General features: G+C 40.3%; 1 protein-coding gene across 1 annotated transcript in view; it reads left to right on the top strand.

The window, feature by feature from the left end:
• Positions 1-12909, top strand: part of Antxr1 (ANTXR cell adhesion molecule 1) — a 170201-nt gene that overhangs the window by 51631 nt on the left and 105661 nt on the right. Inside the window, exons 4-8 of the mRNA XM_015479371.2 lie at positions 4969-5050; positions 5684-5717; positions 7053-7132; positions 9845-9913; positions 11330-11410. Coding sequence (XP_015334857.2) covers positions 4969-5050; positions 5684-5717; positions 7053-7132; positions 9845-9913; positions 11330-11410 — 346 coding nt within the window. The remainder of the gene's footprint in view (positions 1-4968; positions 5051-5683; positions 5718-7052; positions 7133-9844; positions 9914-11329; positions 11411-12909) is intronic.

Here is a 12909-nt window from a genome sequence, read left to right as displayed (position 1 = left end):
CAGATCCTACAGATGGTAGAAGATAAAGGAATACCATGAACACCTTTATAGAAATGAACTCAACCATTATAAAGTAGAAAAACAAACTCTGTGCATATATATACTACATTTAAATTACACCTCATTTAAAAATATAGAGAAAGGCTTGGTTCAGCATGCACCTTATCACAAATCATCTGGATCTATCCTTAATAAAAGCCCCAAAGAAACTATGATTTACATAAATTATAAACAAATGAAAACAGGTTGTTGTTTGTTTGTTTGCAGAACTTAATTACTCCAAAAGTAGCAACAAATTGTTCTTTAATCTGTGTTTTCTATTCTGTTCACCCATTTTAATTTTCAATCAAGGGCCTGCAGCCATCGGCCATCTGGAAATATTGTTAGAGGAGGGTTAGAGATAATAAATATCAACCTGTGTTTCTATTCAAGCTGAGACTGCAAAGCCAAAAACTGTGAGGCACTTCAGAAAAGTTCAAGTCCATGGGCATTCTTATACAAGAAACAAGAACGTTGACAATGCAGAGCTGATGTCGGGTTATTTGGGGGGTGGGGGTGGAGGTGGGTTTTGTAGAGAAAAAACACGCTAAATGCTTCATAAGCCCAAGGGGGATTTTTTGCAGTGGGAGTATCAGTAGGATACTTGTTGAAGTGCTTTTTGACATGCATGTATGTGTTAAGGCTTTCATCAACGAATATTATCAAAATGTCACAGCACAACCCAAATCCCAGAACATAATTTTCCTAAGTGTAGAAAAATTCCCAGATCAACAAAAAAGTCCAGAAGATAGTGTGATTGATTCTCCCCATCGGCTACCCCTACAAACAAGCATGCTTGGTGCATAACATGTGCTCAGAAACATAGTAGTGGCAGTGAATGAATGATGTACCCAAAATGGAATAATTCCTTTAACAATCACCAACTCTGTGCCCATTATTAAGTGTTGTAGGAGTCACAAAAGAAACACAAGACAGTGGCCTGAAAACCCTCAGCTCCTAAGTAAGAACAGTGGCAGACATGTGAAACCACCAAGGAAAATTAAGACCTTTTAATAGCAGTTTCTCTCCTAGGATTTCCAGCCTGTCTCGTTTCCCAGGAAGATAACATTGCATCTGGAAATAACTGAGTTCTCAGAGAGGTTCTTATCATCCTTTAAAAGATCTCTCTCCCAATTTTCTGGTTTCTAAGAGAGTGCAAAGAATAGACCTTTAATAATATTTCTGGTGTCCCAGAATTAAAACAGACCTACGATTCCCATGAAACCATCTGTTTTGTTTGTCTAAATGTTGTGGGTGCTTAAAAAACAGGCTGGGAGTGAGGAGGTGGGGCCACGAGCTACGTGATCTCTTAAGAAACTGGTATATCAGGAAGTTGTGATCACTGCTCCCAGTTCATGAGCTCCTATCTCAACAGACACAAAGCATCAAGGATAAGGACATTTTCCAAAACAGCCTTTGCTTGTTCTGGTACAAAAAAGAAAGAAAGAAAGCTCAAGAAAAATGCTTATAAAGGAAAGGAAATAGGCTTAGAGAAAAATACCCCAGTTCCCAGACTTTATTTGGCAGGGAAAAAATATAGCGAAGCCAAAGAACCTTTTCCACACCCCCAATATGCCCCCCTTTTTTTTAACCCTCTTTGTAAAAACTTCAGTCTTAACACAGTCTTCCAGTTTTAGTGTTACCAAAATGTTCCCAGATCTCACTAGTCCATAACCAAAGAATAAGATCATATATACTTTTAGTGCCCAATCTTCTCCTACCTAGTTGTCAGAAATTACCCCCCTCTCTAGTAGGGCCCCCCACTGTTCTGCACGGTTTTGTGGTGCTACATCTGTGTGCTCAGGAACAGAAACAGACCCTGATTTTCCTATCCCAGACTCACCCTCATGTCACTTTGTCACTGCCTCTGCTGCTGAGACCCTCATGGAATTGCCAGGACAAGCTGCCCTCTGCCAAATGACTGCTCATGCCATCCACTCCCCGCCCCGAAGGCCTTGGGGAAGGACATAGCTCTTTTCTTTATCTCTCCTCAGGCTGCATGGGATGTTTCCTCTTTCTCATTACCAAATAACAGAGTTGAAATTTAACTATGCTTTTTGTTGAGCTGTACTGGAGATATATTGGAGATAATGAAATGAGTACAACACAAAAAATTTTTTAACCATTGGGAGGACCCAGATTTGTCCTGATGCCAGTTACTAGGCCAGCTTCTACTTGACCTTCCTCCACATGGCCAAGTAAAGTTCATCCCTTTCCCCAGATTGACCTCTTCCCAGGTGATTGACAATGGAGATGTTCATTCCTTCCATCCACCATTTTGATATTTGTTGAATGTCTATTTTGTTTCAGGCACTCCAATGGACCCACAAGCTAGAGTGGGGACCCAAATGCACATGGTCCAGCTCTGATGGGGTTTAAAGTCTAAAATTGGGTGGGGAAAAACACTATACAAATAATTACCTACTTATGTATTATTAGTTATAAAATGTTCAAAGTGTCATGAAGTGAAAGTTATGGGATCCCATGAGAACGTCTAATGGAGATCATTTAGATTGGGGAAATCAAGTAAGGCTACTTTGAACAATTGACATTTAAGTTGGAACTGAAATTCGGGTAAGAATTAGCCCTATGGGGCTGGCAGAGTAGCTCAGTGCTTGCCTAACATATGTGAGGCCGTCGGTTTGATTCCCATCGTCACAGAGAAAATAAGTAGTAGCCCTATAAACTGCTTCTTGGGCAGCAGTGATTGCTGATGAGAAGGATCTGTCAGAGAAAGGAGCATGGGAAGACCAAAGGAATTAGGGGCAAAGGGGTATAAGATGAAGGTGGGCAGGGAGGCAGGAAACATCCCATGTAGACATTGCAAGGCCCCATGAAGGATTTGGGAAGAGCTCCCAAATATAATGGACCAATACTGAAGTATTTTGAGTAAGGGAAGGAATGGCATGAGTTGGTGTGTGTTTTAGAAAGACTTCATGTATATTTTAAAGGGGACAAGAGGGCAAGTCCCAGTGACCTAAGCATGAGATGATGATGCCCCAGACCATGTTGTTGTCAGAAGAGATAGAGAAGCAATCCACGGTCTAGATATGTTTGCAGTAGAACAACGGAATGTGCTGCTGGCGAATGTTGGAGAATAGGAAAGAGAAGAGTCTGCCTAGAGGTTCAAGGAAGCCTTCCAGTTCTGACTGGGGCAGCTGGGAATGTGGTTCAATATCTGAGCACTGATAAGATAACAGACAACAATCAGTACATTTCCCCAAGTCTGAGTGAAGTCATCTTAAATATTCCACCATTGAAGGATCTGCAGCCTAGGGACAGGCCTCAGCTAAGCCCTTTTCCGTCTGTCTTTTAAAATCTCCTCCAGCCAGGTGATCCAGCCTCACCTGCGGCCTCCCATCACATCTGTTTTCAAATGAGGTTGATTTTTCATTGGAATTTCTCCCCAAGCATTATCAGGATGAACTGTAATGTTTCATTCATTCATTCATTCATTCATTCAAGATAGAGTTTTTCACACCAATTGAGAGCAGGACCTCTGGGATTAAATCCCACCTCTGCCACTGGTGAGCTGAGAGGCCTTGGACAAATTTCTTAACCTCTCTCTCTGATGTAGTTTCCTTATCTGGGAAATGGAGGTTACAGTGGTATCTACTTCAAAGAACTGTTCTATGCTTAAGTAGATGAATAACATTCCAGGTGTTCAGAACAGAGCCTGAAACATCATAAATACCCAGTTGATGTTAGAAAAGACCATTGCTCTTCATATGAGGTTGATTTTAGATGTTATTGAGAGCCGCCTGCTTTTCCAACACTGTTCCATTCTGGGACACTGCTTCACGCAGTAATTTTAAGCCTTTTTGGGGTCAGACAGATTTGATTTCAAGTCTCTGCTCTCCTCCTGAACCTCTATGAGCCCAGGTTTTCTCACCCACATTGGATACAGAAATCCCCACCTTGAGTGGTTATCACAAGGTGGAGTCAGAACTCTTTGAGCAGTGCTTTGAATATAGCACATGCTCAATAAATGCTAGGTTATTTTCCTACCCAGAAGGAGCTTCCCTTCCTAATTTAAATACTGCATCTCCACCTCTGCCACTAAAGAGCCCTCAGTGGGAGGAAGGCAATTTCAAACCCTTTCGTAGGCTTACAGTTTATGAACAAGGTTATGGTTTTTTTTTTTCATAAATTACACTCTCTGGCCATTTTGGGCACAATGTGGAGCGATTTAAAAGCCAGGGATATGAATGTGGGCATCTTATACTCCAGAGAGAATGGTCCACAACAGTTCCACTTGGATCCCAAACCACTCATGTTTTCCAGTACCAGTCCCACTCTTTCCCATGCCATGTCCCACTTCCTCCTCCTGCCCCCACCATCACCTTGAAGGACCAGAGTAAGAAAACACAGGCACCAGCCCACAGAAAACACTCTTGGTCATCCTGGAAAGCATAGATTCCTCGGGTCTTTATTTTCAAAGCTGACTGCATGGTTTCCTTTGGCGCAGCCGGGCATGTGGCAGAGTTTGCTCTGGATGCCTCTCCCTCCTGCCCGTGGCCTTGCCGTGGCCTTCCTCTGGCTGCCTGGTACATGCTTTTTATCTGGTTCACATGAGCTACTTGCCCTTGCGTACGTTGTTGGGTCCCCTCTGGAGCAGTTGTGTTTTAAGACTCATTTCCAACACCAAATGAAAACTTTGTCTCTGTTATGGGGAGGGAAAACTTTCATGAGCAAACAGAATTTCCTGCTGAAGGGACCTTTCCCTCAGCCCTTGAAATCTCACTCATCCTATGCTATGGCCAACCTTAAATGGATAATGTAATATAAAGACTTTCCCTTGATGGTTTTAGCGGGACTTTGGGGGCAATACAGCAGTGGCCACAGAAATATGATGACCAGCACATAAGACTTTCAACAGCAAAGTAAGCAGTGTTGTTAGAAGACTAACAGGGTATCTTTGGATTTCAGGGAACAGATCCGTCAAGGCCTAGAAGAACTCCAGAAGGTTCTGCCAGGAGGAGACACTTACATGCATGAAGGATTTGAAAGGGTAATTTTAAGACCATTTTAAACCCCAGGCATGAAGTGTGATGTTGAAATGTCAACATAGGGATGACTGATGAGATAAAGCACATGTTTTCAGGCAACCGAATAACACCCAATGGCAAGATGGTACAATTTTTCTCCCTGCACTGGTTAACTATATCCAAAACAACTAAGGAAATGAATATCTTTCTTCCTTCGCTGACACTGATGAAGGCCTTGTTAACTAGTGATCGATGTCGCTCATGACTCATGCCACACCCAAGTCCCCTAATTCCTAAAGGGATCTTAGTTGGATGGCAGCAATAGTGACTGAGAGAGAATTTCAGTGTCTTTAAGGGACATTAAAGCCTTTTGTTATCTCAAGCAAATCAGTATTATAGGTGGGATTTTCCTGCTGTCTAGCAATGTACAAGTCTAGACTCTGAGAAGTAAGACATTGACCCATGATTACAACTGTATCGCTTAAGATTTAGAGGAACTTTACATGAATATTACCCATTGATATCTGGGTGAATTACACAAGGAATCAAGACTGGGCCCAGGCCTGCATAGCCAGCCCACAGCCTATCACCCAAAATGGTATTCAGAGTGACAAATAGTGGTTGTAGGTCTAATGGCTTGTTCATGTATTTTTCAGGCCAGTGAGCAGATTTATTATGAAAACAGTCAAGGTAAGATTGTGGTATAAATTACCATTAAGAAATATTTAGGGCTGGGGCTATAGCTCAGTGGTAGAGCACTTGCCTCACAGGTGTGACACCCTGGGTTCAATCCTCAGCACCACATAAAAATAAATAAATAAAGATATATTTTAAAAATTTCTGTGTTTGTTTCTAAAAAAAAATGCCTCAGTAATTTTTTGTTTCAAAAGACATGGACGATATTGTTTATAATCCTTAAACATACACTCCATTACCAAAAAAGAATGCATAGAAAATGGCACATTCCAGATCAAATTCTACTGTTCTGGGGGTGCCAATAAGAATTACATAAAAATAATTAAGATCCCATTATGACCACAGTCTTTAATTCCTGTGAATAATTTTGCATGTTGAGTTCATTAAAGTAGTAAATAGTTGGATGGATTAGTAAAGTCTTGGATTTTCATGTCAAATCTTGTTACCTTGTCCTTCTCTGAGCTCCAAGCCTCTTCATTAACTGTGATTGAATATATTAAGATCAAGATTTCTAGTTTGGTTTAAACATTTCTTCATTTAGATGAAAAATGCTTAAAATATACTTAGTAGAGTGGCTAGCAATAGAAATACTGATAAAATTTTTTATCATTTGAGCTATTATAACTACATTGTCTTTCAAGGGTAGGCTTTGTTTATCTCAAGCAAATCTCTTTAAAAAGAATCGATATTGTAGTGGGGATTTTTCCTGCTAGGCCTGTAGAAGTATCCACTTCCTGTTTGACTTTAAACTGCAACAAATAGAAGGGACCCAGAATGAACACCAAAACTTGCTGGTATAAATCAACCATGAGCATTGTTTCTAGAAGTCTAAATAACACTGAAAGAATTCTAATAAGTTTTGCCAGCTGCCATACCACTTCCAGTCAGCCTGTGAATCATGATGCCTATTACTTTTTGCCAAACCGTGTTCAAGGGATGGCGTACGTGGTCAACTACAGCATGTGAGAGGGACCAGTAAGCCCGGTGGTAGAGGCCTAGGTGACAATCACATGCATTGCTAACAAAAAAGTAATCACCCATGGTTCACTGGAGCTCTTGCCAGTTATTGATTCAGTGACCATTTCACCAAGTCTGACTCTTTGGAGAGATGGGACTGAGAAACACGGAAATCAAATTTATGCCTCCTTGAGGCTATTCTGATGAAGTTTTCTCCAACCTGGAATTGCTTCCCAGTCCCAAAAGAAAGGATAGTATTTCTCACAATATTGACTTCTAGGTGGTTGAGATGATAAGAGATCAAATGCCAGGGCTAAGAGGGGGTTTCCCAGGGGGCAGGATGACTGAGTTGGTCTGTGTTGTTTTGAGCAGGGTACAGGACGGCAAGCGTCATCATTGCATTGACTGATGGGGAACTCCATGAAGATCTCTTTTTCTATTCAGAGAGGGAGGTAAGTAATGGTCCGGCCTTGTCTAAACACATACCTGGGGGCGGGGAGGTATCTCAGTGGTAGAGCTTGTGCTTACCAGGTGCGAGGCCCTGGGTTCAATCTGCAGCATCCCAATAAAACAAACAAAACTCTTGAAACAGGGCTTGTCTTTGAAATGGGCTGCACTCTTTGAGATGAGCCTCTTTACTCAGGCAAAGTGATAGATGTTCTCTGTAAAACCCCTGAATGAAATAGTTTCAGATGTAAAAACAATCATAATAATTCATTTTTTAAAGTGAAGTTTTATGTCTTTCACATGGTAGATGTTTTTCCCCTTGCAAAAGTTTGCATATTGCTTTGTGCTTAGAGGGATAAAAAAATATCTATTGTGCCTTTATTAAAGGCATCGTATTGCTTTAGCAGTTTTGACATACTATTTGACATACTTTTAAGCAAAAAAATTAGTACCATTTGTTCCTCCATTTTTCCTCATATTTTCTACTAAAACAGGAGGAAGAGAAAGAATTGCTCAAAATATGTAAAAGCCAATCTTGTCCACATGTGCTAACCTTTAAGATTGTCACTCCAAGAGCCAAAGTTAAACAATAATTGGTGACAGATTTCATTGTATTCTCTCCTTCTGTATTTCTTCTTTGCCTTGATTATCTTCTCAAAATACTCTTCAAAGCAAGTGAAGGAATTCTCTAAATGAAGCTTCCATTAAACTTAAAAAAAAAAAAGGTTTACTCAGGAATTATAAAGTTGTATTTACACTTAGGAAATGCCTTTCATCCATGTTTTGGACTTGAACTCTATGTATAGGCTAAGGAAACATGTTAGCTGTAGGAATGTACTGAATGAAGCCTCATTAATGTCACAGATTCACTCAGGCCAAGGTAGAAAGAAACACAGGAAAGGATAAGGTAGTGGGGGAGAGAACTGCTGGGTCTGGGAAAGGATTTTGTCATAGTATTACACTTGCCTCAAGCTCTTGACTACGATTTAGTTTAATTTTAGCTCCCTCTGCAAGTATGAAGTCTGTACTCGTTCACTCATTCAGAGCTTGGCATGTGTTGAGCTCTTGTCTAGACACGAGAGACACTGGTAAGCAAGATGCTGTTGCTGCCCTCAGGGGTCTCACCGTAAAATAGAGTTTGGCTTCAGTATCTCCCTCCTCCCACTGGAACAGAGGATGGGTCAGCATGGGGAAAGACACAAGTTCATGTGACAGACACCCCTGAGTATTGGGGAAATGATACATTTCTATATTCTAAGGTCAAAACTATGTGATGGGAATGCAGAAATAATAGCCAAATAAAGTAAAAACCCTCATAAGGGAAGAGCTGAAAATAAAATAAATAATGAGTGTCAGTGGCTTAAAATAGGGGTTAGTAGAAAGGCATTTTAGGTATGGCACAAACAGACTTGGAAAAATATTTGGAATGCCAATGCCAATAGAAGAAAGCTTTACGAAAAAGATAAAGCTCAAGAAGATATAAAGAAATTAAGCTTTCCCATTCTTGATAATTCTATAGAAAGCCCAGCTAAAGGAGAGCAGTCAGAGTTGTTACAGATAAGGCGGGTGCTAGACTAAGTCTAAACATTTATTTTATCCTGAAAGACACGGGGAATGTTTCTAACGTGTTTCTGTTACTTCTAGAATTCAGTGTTAGACACAAGTAGGTTGGAGAATTGGGGGAGGGAGGGAGGATAACACAATTCAAATCAACAAGCACATATTGAGCACTTACTATATGCTCACTATTGATTACTCACTGAGTACCTACTGTATAAGCCAAGGATTTTCAATTTTTGTTTTCGTTCTGAAACATGGGAGAACCTGGAAATCAAATATCAGAGCCTTTAATAAACCAAATATTAAAATCAAGCCTAAACCCAAATGTTATTCATTATGTTGCCCTTTCTTCTTGTTAAAAAATATTCATATTTTTTTGTAATTGGACACAATACCTTTATTTTATTTATTTTTATGTGGTGCTGAGGATCGAACCCAGGGCCTCGCACATGCTAGGCAAGTGCTCTACTGCTGAGCCACAACCCCAGCCCTTATGTTGCCCTTTCAATGATTAATTATTGAGAGCACAACATAATGAATTGGGTTCACTTATTCAAATATGGACCTACCATTAAACTGATTATTTTTTAGAAATGAAAAAAGCCTTATTCATAGGGAATCCTGACATATGCAAGAATCTATATTGTTCTAGGCCTTCTGGAACAAGCTCTGCTTGTATTATCTCATTTAACCCCAAACCACTTTACAAAGTAAAGTCAACCATCAAACTCAGATATATCTGGTTCCAAAGGTCACATTCTCTTATGATACTATGCTGCCATTACAAAGAAAAATGTGTCCAAAAAAATCTGTTAAAGAATGGAAAGATGCTCTTTCCCCAGAATATTTAATATGACTCATCTTAGCCTGCAGTTTTCCTTTCTTCCTCTTGCCTTTCAAACCCCTTCATCAAGACTCCACTTCAGAAGATCTTTCTCAATACCTTTTGCTGGAGTTATCACTCCCCCTACTTGCATTAGGTTAGAATGTGATGTTCCCTGGAGTGGGAGCTCTTGGGGACAGAGATCGTTTCTCCAGTGCAATGCCTGGCATAGGTGCTCAATAAATACGTAACTGTTGAATCTAGTCTGACAGATCCAAGAGGAATATTCTTGCCACTGCTTCCCTTTCTAATGTCTTTTGTTTCCCTGTCCCAGGCTAACAGATCCCGAGATCTGGGTGCAATCGTTTACTGTGTTGGTGTCAAAGATTTCAATGAAACACAGGTACGTTCATGAATTTCCTCAGATGTGGGAACATACTGAACTTGTGACTCATAGAGAACATATATTCAGTATAGAGGGTGCATTGGCAAGAAAGAAATGCCTTAGATAGGTTATTTTTCCACAAATGCTAAGCAGGAAAGAATTATTGGATGTGTAAAGAATGTGAAATCACTTTTTGAAACACTTGGGGTCTTCAACATGAACCATTTAAGCAGCATCTTTCTTGGTTGGCTTTCTTGGTGAACATTAAATTGCCAAGGTGTTAAAACAGACCTGAATTAACTTGAAAACCTTTTTCAGAATAATTAAAACGACAACAATTTTTTTTGCTATAAAAAATACAATGCATGGTCAATACAAAAATATAGAAATAATTGGACCAGTGGGCCAAAAGATGCACAAGTACATTTCATTAAATCATGAAAACTTGCTAATGACTGAAATAAGTGCTCCTCAACATTGTTCCTGATTTCTTTTTGTTATAATGGCATAAGTAAATGCTTATATTATTAATAAAATAAAACAGAATTACAAAGAAGATAATAGTAAATGCTACTTTTAGAATAAATTTGTATGCATTTGCACTGAGAAGGTATGAACAACTATATATGTATGTTTATATAATTGTTGATAAAGATAGATATAGATAGAAGGCTTATGAGTAACTTTTATTTTCTTTTTATGTTAACTCTCTTAGTTTTTCCTAAGTTTTCACAATGAGTATGTGTTATTTTTGCAATTGGTAAAAACAGTAAGAGCTATTTTTAAAACCATGCCTGCCAGCACTGAATCTGACTGGGGCCCTCCCCAAACTATACAAAGATGGAGGTTGGGATAAAGCTCTCAGATCAACTTCTCCTTGCCCTCTGTCTTCTGATAAAGCAGGAGCAGTTAAAGTTTTTGCTATTAAAAAATACAATGGTCCATTCCTTTGTCAACAGTTTCAGTGAAATTCAGGGGTCCACATTCATTGACCTAACCCAACACCAAAGCCTGAATCTATTTTTAAAGTTGCTCTGAAAGGAAACTTGAGTCTGCTTGATTCAAATAAAGTTGCCAACAGGAATTTGGGTGAATGGGAGAAAAATGAGCCAATGGCATATCCCCAAATCCATAAATATATCAACCCAGGCCAAATGTTCATCCATCTGGACAATCTTACCTCTGCTCCCAAGGAGAAAAGTATTAAAACAAATGTAAAGGCTGGAGCTGCCCCTCAGTCTTGCTCCAGAGGGGCTCCTGGTAAGCTCATTACTGCTGAAGGCTCTTCAGAGGTGCCCCGGAGCCCACTGAGGGCCTCACATTCCTCAAGGTTCTAGAAATAGGTAGGGCCCCTCGACCCAGTAGCTTTCCTAAATTCTCCACATCCTCTCCTGACATGGCTCCATGTGATTCGTGTGTTTGCTGTGTTCTCAGCTGGCCCGGATTGCGGACAGTAAGGATCATGTGTTTCCAGTGAATGATGGCTTCCAGGCGCTGCAGGGCATCATACACTCCGTGAGTAGAGGTCTTCCACTGAGGTGGATGTGCGTGCACTTTCTGTCTCCAGTCTGCAACAAATACCCCTGTCCCCTCTTTCTGAGGCTGGTGTTTTTCTGCTAGAGAGAACATTCCCCCGTATTATCTTTGGGTCTACTATGTCCCAGATCTTCCTTTGGCCTTTTGTGCATGTTTCTTTCCATTCTCCTGTGCTGGTCTTTACACCCTCAGCTGGAAGGCCAGTGTGTATGCTGCAACTATAATGATGTTCAGAGGTGCTACAGCCTCTACCTTTAGGTTGTGACTAGACAAGTATGCTGCAGTCATCAGGGAAAACTCACCAGGCTCCCAATTAGGACTCCAGGATGCAAATTCAGAGCTCAGAGGATCACTGTCCTCATAATATATCTTAAGTGGGTCTTGATCTAGGGGTCATTAGCTGGGGCCTGAAGATCTGTCCCCCACCCCCAGCAACCTCGGAAGCCTCCAGTGTTGCTTTGCCTCCAAGGGTTGCTAGGAACTTGAGCAGAGTGGACCTCAGAGCAAGAAGAAAGAATTTGGGAGCTGGTCAGTCCAGAGTCTCAGTGCTGACCCAGGCACTCACCACTTGTAGATCCTTGGATACTTGTTTTCTTATTTGTAAAAAAGGGGCTGATGTTTAAACTGACATTATAGTCTTGCTGGAGGATTTTAATGTTATTGGTGACATACCTAATATTTCTCCATGCACATAATAGGTACTCAAGGCACAGGAATAATTTTTTTCTCCCATTTCCTATCATTATATGATCCTCTAAGCTTTCTTGAATGTGCATAAAGATCACATGAGAATTAATATCAATTCCTAGGCCCTATTCCCAGAAGATTCTATTGCTGTCAGTGGTGGTTTATCCAAGGAATCTGCATATTTTAAGTCTCATTTTTAAAGAATAAATGCACAGGGTATACTTTTAGAACATTGATATATGTGACCATAAGTTTTCAGAACTGTGAAAAATAATCCCATTTTAGGTTGGAAATTTTTATCTTAACTGTGTACAAATGATGGTTTTCCTATTCAAAATGTGGTGGTTGGCAAGGAACAAAAACCCAAACTACCTTAGCCAGAAAGTGGAAATTATTGAAAGCATAGAAAAGAATCAGGTCCAATATGGGTCCAGTTATGCGTTTTGCTCCAAATAATTTATAGGGTTAGCACACTTGGTTATATAAGTACCAAGAACTACAATACATATAAAAGAACAACCCAACAATACAAAATATGATTAACAGCAGGACTTGGGGCTAACCACAAATCCTCGAGAAGTTCAGAGGTGGATTTTTCTGGTGGGAGTCTTCATGAGAGAGTAGGGCAGACTTAGCTCACTGAAAGCTCAGTGGGGTGTTGGTGGGTGGCACCAGAGGGGAGATGGCATGACCTCTGCCTCTTTCCCAGAGGCTGGAAAAGAGCAGGCATCTTCAGGAGGCAATAATGATAATACCTGACTGGCTAGCAGTAATGTTTCAGGAATAATGGA

The sequence above is a fragment of the Marmota marmota genome, unplaced genomic scaffold, assembly GCF_001458135.2.
Source record: "Marmota marmota marmota unplaced genomic scaffold, marMar, whole genome shotgun sequence".
Lineage (NCBI taxonomy): Eukaryota > Metazoa > Chordata > Mammalia > Rodentia > Sciuridae > Marmota > Marmota marmota.
This window is presented reverse-complemented; position numbering and strand designations above follow the sequence as displayed.